General features: G+C 36.2%; 2 protein-coding genes across 4 annotated transcripts in view; one reads left to right on the top strand and one right to left on the bottom strand.

Annotated features, from left to right (window-relative positions):
* The window catches only part of LHFPL3 (LHFPL tetraspan subfamily member 3), a 518,064-nt gene that overhangs the window by 358,165 nt on the left and 147,484 nt on the right, over positions 1–12,415 (bottom strand). The window lies entirely within an intron of this gene.
* On the top strand, positions 6,081–7,902 carry LOC308510288 (vasculin-like; the record flags this gene model as incomplete). Its single annotated transcript, XM_081079471.1, is given in 3 exon segments — positions 6,081–6,897; positions 6,958–7,166; positions 7,168–7,902. Coding segments are annotated over 3 exon segments (1,422 nt in total). The 5' UTR covers positions 6,081–6,419.

The following is a 12,415-nucleotide window of genomic DNA, read 5'->3' as shown; positions in this document are numbered from 1 at the left end:
AAGCAGAACAGTAGCAGTGTCAGATCAAAAGAACAGAATATTTGCTGTTCTGAGAACTGTGGACCGCAGAAACAGATTCGCAGCCCAACTAGTTCCGGCAAAGTGGAGGGAGCTGTGGAAGTGGGACCGGCTATAGTGGTGGTCACTGCTATTGCTCTGGGCCACCTCTCACAACTCACCCCGCCCCTGACCCCACCTATCTGGGCGGATCCCTGCAGGAGTAAACAGAACTGCTGAAACACACATGGTCTGTGAATCTGGTGCCGGAAGAGCTTTGGAACTTCACAAGCTCTTCGCATACCCACATGGACACTGTGCCCTGTGACCCAGGCGAACTGTTAACAGAGGAGAAGCCCTTCTCCCAGGGAATCCTCCCATTGTGTGAGAAGCTGGAATAGTGCAGAGAAAACATAGCACTACTGTGTGAGAGAGGAAAAAAAAGCCTGAAGTCAGAGAGAAAATAAAACATTCCACCAACAAATACTGGAAAACAAAAAAAGATCTCTTCCCATCAACCTGTTGCAGAAGCCACTCCTGTAGATGTCTAGGAAGAGAAATAATAAATCAGTAATTGCCATGAATAACCAAGGCAACAAGACAGCTCAGAAAGAAAGTGAAAAGTCTCCAGAAAAGGAACTTAAACATATGGAAATATGTGACTTAAATGACAGAGAATTCAAGATTGCAGTTCTGAAAAAAACTCAATGAGATGCAAGAAAACACAGAAAGGCAATTTAATGAACTCAGAAACGCAAAGAACAACATGAGCATTTTACTAAAGAGATTGAAATTTTAAAAAAGAACCAAAGAGAATTTCGGGAGATTAAGAACTCAATAGAAGAAATTAAGAATGAAATAACCAGCTTAGGTAGTAGAGTTGACCAGATGGAGGAAAGAATCAGTGACATCGAAGATAGAAACCTGGAAATTACAAAGATGGAAGAAGAAAGAGACTTGAGACTTAAAAGAAATGAAAGAACTCTACAAGAACTTTCTGACTCTATCAGAAAGAGTAATATAAGAATGCCCATGCATACCAGTAGGAGAAAAAAGAGAGAAGGGAACAGAGAATATATTCAAACAAATTGTTGATGAGAACTTCCCAAACTTGTGGACAGAACTGGATCCTACAATCCAAGAAGCAAATAGAACACCTAATTACCTCAATCCCAACAGGGCTTCTCCAAGGCACATTGTATTGAAGCTGTCTAAAATCAATGACAAAGAAAGAATTCTCAAGGCAGCCAGGGAAAAGAAGATGGTAACCTACAAAGGAAAGCCCATTAGATTATCATCAGATTTTTCAGCAGAAACTCTACAAGCCAGGAGAGAGTGGAAGCAAATATTCAAACTATTGAAAGAGAGAAATTATGAGCCAAGAATAATATATCCAGCAAAGATATCATTTAGATATGAAGGAGGACTAAAGACCTTTCCAGACATACAGAAGCTGAGCGAATTTTCTAATACATGACCTGAACTACAAGAAATACTAAAGGAGGCTATTTGACCAGCATCAACAGGGACAATTTGTGGCAACATAAAAAGAGGGAGAGTAAAGGCCTGAACCGGAATATGGGAATGGAGAAAGTAAGCGTGCTGAAGAAAATGGAATACTCTAAATATCAAATTTTCGTTTACATAAACTTAAGGGTAACCACTCAAAAAAAATCCAGAACTGATATATATATACTGTAATAAAAGAAGAAACAGAGAGAAACATCATAGAATACCACCACACAGAAATAATAGACAACAACAAAAAGGCAAAGAAACAATAGAGACACAGCCTTACCAGAAAACTAAAGATAGAATGACAGGAAATTCTCATGTATCAATAATCACCCTAAATGTAAATGGACTGAACTCACCAATAAAAAGGCACAGAGTAGCATATTGGATCAAAAAACTAAACCCAACCATATGCTGTCTCCAAGAGACACATCTCAGCTACAAGGACAAGCATAGACTCAAAGTGAAAGGGTGGAAATTGACACTCCAAGCAAATGGTACCCAGAGAAAATCAGGTGTAGCCATAATGATATCAGATGAAACAGACTTCAGGGTGAAAAAGATAACAAGAGACAAAGATGGACATTTCATCATGGTAAAGGGGATTATACAACAAGAAGACATAGCAGTCATCAATATTTATGCCCCTAATCAGGGAGCACCAAAATATACGAAGCAACTACTAACAGAACTGAAGGGAGAAATTGACCAAAACACAATTATACTAGGGGACTTAAACACATCATTGACAGCTATGTACAGATCGTCCAAACAGAAAATAAATAATGAAATAGCAGCCCTAAGTGACACATTAGATGAAATGGACATAATTGACATATATACAGCACTTCATCCTAAAACATCAGACTATACATTCTTTTCGAGTATACATGGAACATTCTCAAGAATAGACCATATGTTGGGAAATAAAATCAGCCTCAGCAAATTTAAGTTGATTGAAATCATACCAAGCATATTCTCTGATCACAAGGCTTTGAAATTGGATATCAACTGCAAAAAGAAAGCAGGAAAAAACACAAATACATGGAGATGAAACAACATACTTTTAAAGAATGACTGGGTCAAAGAAGAAATTAGAGGAAAGATCAAAAGATACATAGAAACAAATGACATTGAAAATACATCCTACCAAAATTTTTGGGATGCAGTGAAAGCAGTTTTAACAGGGAAATTTATATCATTACAGGCCTATCTCAAGAAACAAGAAAAATTCCAAATAAATAAACTCACATTACACCTTAAAGAACTAGAAAAAGAAGAACAAGTGAAACCCAAGGTCAGCAGAAGAAAGGAAATAACAAAAATCAGAGCAGAGCTCAATGAAATAGAGAACAAAAAGACAATAGAAAAAATTAATGTGACAAAGAGCTGGTTCTTTGAAAAGATTAACAAAATCGAAAAACCCTTGGCTAGACTCACTAAGATAAAAAGAGAGAAGACACTAATTAACAAAATCAGAAATGAAAAAAAGGAACTTATCACGGACACTGAAAAAATACAAAGGATCATGCAAGAATACTGTGAAGGACTATATGCCACCAAATTCAATAACCTAGAAGAAATGGAAAAGTTCTTAGAAACATATAGCCTTCCAAGGCTGAACCATGAAGAACTGGAAAATCTAAACAGGCCGATCACCAGTAACGAAATTGAATCAGTCATCCGAAACCTTCCCAAAGGCAAAAGTCCAGGACCAGACGGCTTCACTAGTGAATTCTACCAAACCTTCAAAGAGGATCTAATACCAATCCTGCTCAAACTCTTCCAAAAACTTGAAGAAGAGACAGGACTCCCTAACTCATTTTATGAGGCCAACATTACCCTGATACAAAAACCTGGTAAGGACAACACAAAAAAAGAAAACTACAGACCTATATCTCTGATGAATACTGATGCAAAAATCCAAAACAAAATTCTAGCAAATCGAATACAACAATGCATTAAAAAGATTATTCATCACGACCAAGTGGGGTTCATCCCCGGGGCACAAGGATGGTTCTACAGCCGCAAATCCATCAACGTGATACATCACATAAACAAAATAAAGGACAAAATTAATATGATTTTATCAATTGATGCAGAAAAAGTATTTGACAAGATACAACATCCATTTATGATTAAAACACTTAATAAAATAGGTATAGAAGGAAAATACCTTAACATAATAAAGGCCATATTGACAAGCCCTCAGCTAATCTCATAATTAATGGTGAAAAACTGAAGCCCTTTCCTTTACGTTCAGGAACACAACAAGGCTGTCCCTTATTACCTCTGCTTTTTAACATCGTGTTGGAAGTCCTTGCCAGAGCCATCAGGCAAGAGAAAAAAATAAAAGGCATCCAAATTGGGAATGAAGAAGTTAAATTATCACTTTTTGCAGATGACATGATGCTATATATAGAAAACCCTAAAGACTCCACCAAAAAGCTGTTAGAAACAATCAAGGAATACAGTAAAGTTGCTGGGTACAAAATTAACAAACGAAAGTCCATTGCATTCATATATACTAACAATGAAATCTCAGAAAAAGAAATACAAAAAACAATTCCCTTTGCAATTGCTGCAAAAAGAATAAAATACCTAGGAATAAACTTAACCAAGGATGTGAAGGATTTATATGCTGAAAATTATAAGACATTTATGAAAGAAATTGAAGAAGACACAAAGAAATGGAAAGACATTCCGTGCTCATGGATTGGAAGAATCAACATAGTTAAAATGGCCATATTACCCAAAGCAATATACAGATTTAATGCAATCCCCATCAAAATCCCAATGGCATTTTTTAAAGAAATAGAACAAAAAATCATCAGATTTGTTTGGAATCACAAAAGACCCCGAATAGCCAAAGCAATCTTAAGAAAAAAAGAACAATACTGGAGGTATCTCACTGCCTGACTTTAGCTTGTACTACAGGGCTACAATAATCAAAACAGCATGGTATTGGCAGAAAAACAGACACATAGACCAGTGGAATAGAATTGAGAACCCAGAAATAAAACCACATAAATATGGACAGATAATTGTTGACAAAGACGCTAAAAACACACAATGGAAGAAAGACAGCCTCTTCAATAAATGGTGCTGGGAGAATTGGATAGCCACGTGCAAAAGAATGAAACTGGACTGCTATCTGTCACCATGTACCAAAATTAATTCAAAATGGATCAAAGACTTAAGCATAAGACCTTGCACAATAAACTGCATCGAAGAAAACATAGGTACTAAACTTATGGACCTTGGGTTCAAACAGCATTTTATGAATTTGACTCCAAAGGCAATGGAAGTAAAAGCTAAAATAAACAAATGGGACTGTATGAAACTTAAAAGCTTCTGCACAGCAAAAGAAACCATCGACAAAATAAAGAGGCAACCAACTGAATGGGAGAAGATTTTTGCAAACAGTGCCTCTGATAAGGGGCTAATATCCAAAATATACAAAGAACTCATGAAGCTCAACAACAAAAAACAAACAACCCAATGGAAAAATGGACAGAGGACCTGAAGAGACATTTCTCCAAAGAGGACATACAAATGACAAATAGACATATGAAAAAATGCTCAACATCGCTAATCATCAGAGAAATGCAAATGAAAACCACAATGAGATATCACCTCACCCCAGTAAGAATGACTATCATCAACAAGATAAATAGTAACAAGTGTTGGAGAGGCTGTGGAGAAAAAGGAACCCTCATACACTGTTGGTGGGAATGCAGACTGGTGCAGCCTCTATGGAAAGCAGTGTGGAGGTTCCTCAAAAAATTACGAATAGGAAAAAAGCAGCAAAGGAGGATTATTCAAAGTACGAAAACCTCCTCTCCGGGTCGAGCGCAGCGGCACCCCCAGGCCAGGGGCACTTCTGGTGTGGCAGAACGTGATTGAATTCCTCAGATATGAAGATCATCTAGGTTTTGTGTAAAAGGCCCCGGATATTTCAAGTGGCCATTTTGGAATTAAAATGTTTTTGGATAATTTTGCCCCAGAAGTTTATTAAAATTGTCAAGAATCATCTCTGAAGTGAATTCATAGTAGTGAACAATTCTACAAGCTACTTAAAAAGAAACAGTCATTTTCAGTATTTTGGTTCAAATGGATGATTTACCTGGTTTAAAGTATTTCAGCTGGTGGTATTTTTGCCTTTCCCCAACTCCTCCCCTCTTGTTAGTGTTCTTCAGCCCAAACTGTAAGATGTTTGATTTGTGTACTGAGTAGTTTCAGCAGTTTCAAATTACTGTTTAAATATTGCTGAAGTTTCATGGCAATTTATTTTTACCTTTATTAAAAGTTTTAGGAATTTTTGACCTCAGCCCTATTCATGTCACAGTGGGGCAGCTTTTCTAAATGAAGACATTGAAAGAATACAGAGTTTTTTTTTCCTTTTATCTTTTATTTACGTGGAAATTTAAGATGTTGCAGTTTCCCAGCAGCATGGTAGTATTGAGATAGCTATGTGTGTCTGTATATGCTGATGTTTAGGAATGCTCTTCAGATGTGAAATTTTCTTTTTGTCTTTGCTTTTTGGCTCATAAATTGGATATTTCATCTGGAGTGGATAAACACAACAGTGACAAGTTCATGGAATAATATAGACTTTATAATCTTACATCTAAGGAACTTGGCTAATTCTGGAGATAGCCATATGAAAACTTTAAAACAGAAGTATGGGTAGCTGACTTGAAGTAACTCTATGTCAAATAGTCATAGCTTGAGTATCTTCGAAGAACTTGGATTTTATTTCAGAGGATACAAAATAAAAAAACAAACTGGAAAACATAAAGATAACAGAGAAAAACTCAACACCTTCCTGTGCAGTCCTGTTGGAATTTGGACTTGCCATGAGGTGTTGAAGCCTTGTTTCATTGAGTCGGAGAGACTGGACCTAAATGGCGCAGCATGACTTTGCTCCAGCCTGGCTTAATTTTCCCACACCACCATCATCAACAAAGTCGTCATTGAATTTTGAGAAGCATTCTGAAAACTTTTCATGGACAGAAAATCGTTATGATGTGAATCGTCGACGACACAACTCTTCAGATGGCTTTGATTCTGGTATTGGATGTCCTAATGGAGGTAACTTTGGAAGGAAAGAAAAAAATGGATGGCGTACACATGGAAGAAATGGTACTGAAAACGTAAATCATCGAGGGGGATACCATGGTGGAAGTTTCTGTTCTCGTAGCAGTATTTTCCATTCTGGAAAAAGCCAAGGACTACATGAAAACAACATACCTGACAATGAAACAGGGAGGAAAGAAGACAAAAGAGAACGCAAACAGTTTGAGGCTGAGGATTTTCTGTCTTTAAATCCTGAATATGAGAGAGAAACAAATCAGAATAAGTCTTTAGCTGCAGGTGTATGGGGCCTACACGCCCAGACACACACATACCCAACCAAAAAAATCTCCTAAGCTCCTCTCTTAGAATATCCTCCGAATCCTAAATCTAGAGCTCCAATGATGCTGGTCATTAAGAAAGGTAATACAAAAGATTTACAGCTATCTGGATTCCCAGTAGTAGGAAATCTTCAATCACAGCCAGTTAAGAACGGGACTGGTCCAAGTGTTTATAAAGGTTTAGTCCCTAAACCTGCTGCTCCACCTACAAAACCTACACAATGGAAAAGCCAAACCTAAAGAAAATAAAGTTGGGACTTCTTTCTCCCATGAGTCTACATATGGTATTGGCAATTTCAATGCTTTCAAATCAACTGCCAAGAATTTTAGTCCATCTACGACTTCAGTGAAAGAGTGTAATCGCTCAAATTCCTCTTCACCTGTTGACAAACTTAATCAGCAGCCTTGTCTAACCAAACTGACACGAATGCGCACTGATAAGAAGAGTGAATTTTTGAAAGCATTAAAAAGGGACAGAGTAGAAGAGGAACATGAAGATGAAAGCCATGCTGGCTCAGAGAAGGATGACGACTCATTTAATTTGCATAACAGCAATAGTACTCACCAAGAAAGGGATATAAACCGAAACTTTGATGAAAATGAAATTCCTCAAGAGAATGGCAATGCCTCGGTTATTTCCCAACAGATCATTCGGTCTTCAACCTTCCCACAAACTGATGTTCTTTCAAGTTCACTTGAGGCAGAACACAGATTGTTAAAGGAGATAGGCTGGCAAGAAGATAGTGAAAATGATGAAACATGTGCTCCCTTAACTGAGGATGAAATGAGAGAATTCCAAGTTATTAGTGAACAGTTACAGAAGAATGGTCTGAGGAAAAATGGTATTTTGAAAAATGGTATGATCTGTGACTTCAAGTTTGGACCCTGGAAAAACAGCACTTTCAAACCCACTATTGAGAATGATGACACAGAAACAAGTAGCAGTGACACATCAGATGATGACAAAGTGTGAAGGATTTCCTAACAGCTTTAGAAATTTTAGTGTGATACATCTCTCATACAGTCTGGGGTGAATTGTAAAAATGAAGAACTATAATTTATGTAGTAAAATACCCCATTAGAAGGTGATTTTCTGGGGGGACTTCAATAAGAAGAAAACCAAGAATGTTGTGTTGGGCTGTGTTGAACATTATTTCTTTATAAATGAATGTTGTAGAAATGAGGACTTTGGTTGATCCAACATTGACTTTCTTCATCACTGCAGCATTTCTCTGACTAGCAATGTGACGATGTAACAAATAAGATTTTCTCATTTAATAATAAAAAATTGTGTAATGTTTTGCAAAAACAAAAAAAAATTACGAATAGAATTACCGTATGACCCAGCAATCCCTCTCCTGGGTATCAACCCCAAAAATTTGAAAACATTTATGCATAAAGACATGTGTGCTCCAATGTTCATTGCAGCTTTGTTTACGGTGGCCAAGACATGGAAACAACCAAAATGTCCTTCGATAGATGAATGGATAAAGAAGTTATGGTATATATACACAATGGAATACTATTCGGCAGTAAGAAAAGATGATATAGGAACATTTGTGACAACATGGATGGATCTTGAGAGTATAATGCCAAGTGAAATAAGTCAGACAGAAAAAGCAGAGAACCCTATGATTTCACTTATATGTGGTATATAAACCAAAAACAACAAAAGAACAAGACAAACAAATGAGAAAAAAGAACTCATAGACAAAGACAATAGTTTAGTGGTTACCAGAGAGTGAGGGGTGTGGGGGGAGGGAGATGAGGGTAAGGGGGGTCAAATATATGGTGATGGAAAGAGAACTGACTCTGGGTGGTGAACACACAATGGGATTTATAGATGATGTAATACAGAATTGTACACCTGAAATCTATGTAATTTCACTAAGAATTGTCACCCCAATAAATTAAAAAAAAAAAAAGAAGCAGCCCTAAGGCCAACATATTTGTATTCCACATTCATGACCAACAGTCAAGAATGTACTGACCAGATCTGTGGAGAATTCTCAATCAGAAGAATTTTTATTGCTCTTCACACCACATGACCTTGACATTACTGAGATATTTTCATATCAGAAGAATGCAATTTAATGCCATATGCGTAAGTATAACAAAGAAAAAACATTGAAGACAAAAATCTAACTGCAGACATTAACAATTGGAATAAAGTATAATAAAATAAAAATGTAGCAAAAAAAAACAGAAAACCCTGGGAAATATTAACTGTTTATAAATGAAAAGTAAATGCACAATTAACTATGACTATTAAAAAGAACTTATCATGCTCTTGAATAGCTAAGGGTTAAGGACAACTCCTTCCAGTATATCTTAGCTTTTCTGATTGTCTCCAATTTGGTCATTGCATTTTAAATTCACGTGATGAAACTAGAGAAGGTTCAGAGATGAACAACAAATAAAGATTAAAGGAAGAGAAAAGTAGTTCACAAAGAAAGATGAAAAGAATAGGGTATTTGTAGGCCTGGAGAGAAAAATGAATATGAGGAAACTTGATTACTATCGTCAAATAGAGCACAGTTCATGTAAGTGGGCTGAACAGTTATTTTTCATTATCAACCAAATAAAAACAAAACAAAACATGTAAAACAAGAGTCTAAAGAAATGTGCTTACATGAAAACTAAAGAAATGTTTGTAGAACTTATAAAAATTTTCTTAAATATGGAAATGATCAAACCATGAAATAGAATGCTTGATAACGTTTTGGAAATCATTGTCTTGAGCACATAAAAATGAATTTTTTGTTTGATTCTTACAAAGTAAACAAACGTGATTATAAAAAATCTAGAAAAAAATAGGTAAGAAAAAGATAAGTATAAAAAACATTTATAATTCCAGAAGCCAGAGAGGGCTACATCCCTTCCAGTCTTTTCTTCACGCGTGTGTGTGCATATATGTGTTTGTTTTGACCAAAACAGGACAGCTGTGTTCATTCTATTTGTTAAACTGATCTTACTACTTAAATTATATGTGACTATCATTCAATAGCTTGATAGTATTCTACTGTCCTATAAAACTTATTTAACCAATCCCTTATATGGGGTATTTAATTTGTTTCTAGCTTTTCTTTTTACAAACATGTGATGAGCTTCTAAATAATTAAATACTTGCAAACATATGTAATTACATTTTCAGTATAAATTTCTATAAGCAACTAGCTGGATCAAGGATTTGGGGACTTCTAAGGCTGTTAGTAACTGTTTTTTAATTCTTATCCTGAAAATTTGAAGTGATTTATACTACCATTGACAATGTGAAAGAATGCCCCTTTCTAAGGACTCAGATGTAACTGAGTATTATCATTTTAAAACAAAGTGCCCTAGAAACTAGACCTACCAGAACCATCTTATTACCCAATGAGCATGGAATAGAGTTGAATAAACAACAAGAAATATTATTTATGCCCTAACAATACTGACATGGGGACAATAAATGTTATTAGAAATGCTTTGAGTTGTAAGAGTTGGAAAAGCATTTTAGGCAAGTTACATAAGTGCATTTCACCTTCCTTGCAAGGAGCATACCCTGGTATCTCTGGAGGTGATGTGTGTGATGGGGACAAATCGAACACAGCATCCTAGATCCACCCTGGAAAGCAGGTACAATCTTCTGTATCTTAATGTGGAGCAATAATAATTCATGCCACCAGAGTCAGAACCTCTGTAAGCACCTAGTGATCAGATGGTTTAGCCAACACTGTTTCTGTAGTTTCTACCTGAATATCTTTTTGACTTCAAATCAGAAGACTATAAAACCATTTTTTTCTTGATTTGATGGTAAGCATTTTATCTTTTAAGAACTGAAGCATGTAATACTGACTTCTTCCCTATTCTTTATGTAAAAGTGGAATTTATTTCCAAATTGCAAACCATGGGAAGAAGAGAACAAATGTTAACTAGTTCAGATGTTAGCAAATAAATTGTTTTGTACTATAATACTTCACATATAACATAGAAAGTAATGTGTGCTATAGTATTCGGATACCATTTTTGTGGACATGAACAATTCTAATTGTTTCAGTTTCCATAAAATCTCTATAATGACATGTGAAGGTTTGATGATTCATGTCTATTTTCACTGAATCATTTTCCTTATAGGTATCTTTAGAAATCTAATTTCTACCCCCTTGACCAAATGTATTTACTATAAGCAGGCCACAACCTGATTTTTCTGAAATTCCTTTCAGTTAATTTGATTTCCAGTACAGTACAATTGATCTAAGTTATTGTTCAGAAATCCAGTTATAACAGCCAGAAAAAGAAAAGGAAAGAAAAAGGACAACCATCAAATCAACCATGCTACAGTTAATCCAATAGCAGAGTCTAGACATAGCTGCAGAATATATTTGGTTTTTTTCTGTGATTTTCCCTGAGTTACAACCTTTCCTTTCCCAGTTATTTCAAATAGGAACCTATCGTTTCTAGCACTCTGTTTCATTTCTCATAATACGCCTCAGCCTCAGGCTGTATCAGGTCAACTCGCTCAGGATCTCTGAACTTGGGATATGTTACGGTGGATGTAAGGGAAGAGCGGGGCCTGGGGAATACAAACCCCAAATCCCTGGAAGACAAGGAGTAAGTGGCTTCCTGTTACTTCAGGAGATAAACTGTTTATCTTCAGTTCTACGTTCACGACAATAAAACCATGTGCAAAAACTTCCATGTAGATGGAGTTCCAAATTTTACTAGCGTCTTATTTGCTCTCAACTTCAAATCTAAAAACGCTTGCTGTCAGTTTAAATCATATTAGTAATTGTGTAGAGCATTAAGTGACTAGAGCAGCTTAGCTGACTGGTTCTGAAGGCTTCCTCTTACTTAATAGCTCTTAAATTAGTAAAACAAATGTTATTGAAAGAAAAGCAGCATTAAAGTGGTATATGGTATCGGCTTATTATATTGTAGAGAGTCTGTGAAAAAATACTTATGATTAACCAAGCAATAATATTTGGAATTAAAAAACATACACCAAGCCAAGCAGTTTGTTCCCTTATTTTTCCTTCCTTCATTCAATAAACATTTATTGAGCAATTTTGCCAGACATTGTGATAAACTCTGGGGATATATTAACGATAAAGATAAGGAGGCAAAAGGTAAATACAAAGTTGTAATATAAAATGACAAGTGTACATACCAAGATAACTATATATCATGCAAGCTAGTCTGGAAGTATAGGGGACATGAGGCAGGTTTGAGAGGGCATCTCAGGACACGAAACACTTGAAGGATGACAAGGCATTTGAAAGGGCAACAGGAATATTCCCAGGAGCAGAGGCTGGGAGACATGAAGGAGTCTGCAGCGTTGAGAGAAGTGCACAATCACATAAGAACAGAAGAGAGGCTTTATTCTATGGGCAAGGATTTGCTCAAGAATTTCAGGATGGTGAGTAATCTGATTTGTGTTGAGAAAACTCACTCAGTTTTCAGTGGGGAGGGAAAAGTGTGGAAGAGGGAAAGACGTGAGGCAGGGG

This window comes from Rhinolophus hipposideros (assembly GCF_964194185.1).
Source record: "Rhinolophus hipposideros genome assembly, chromosome: 18".
NCBI classification, from domain to species: Eukaryota; Metazoa; Chordata; class Mammalia; order Chiroptera; family Rhinolophidae; genus Rhinolophus; species Rhinolophus hipposideros.
The sequence above is the reverse complement of the archived record's forward strand: the minus strand, read 5'-3'. Positions and strand labels throughout refer to the sequence as shown.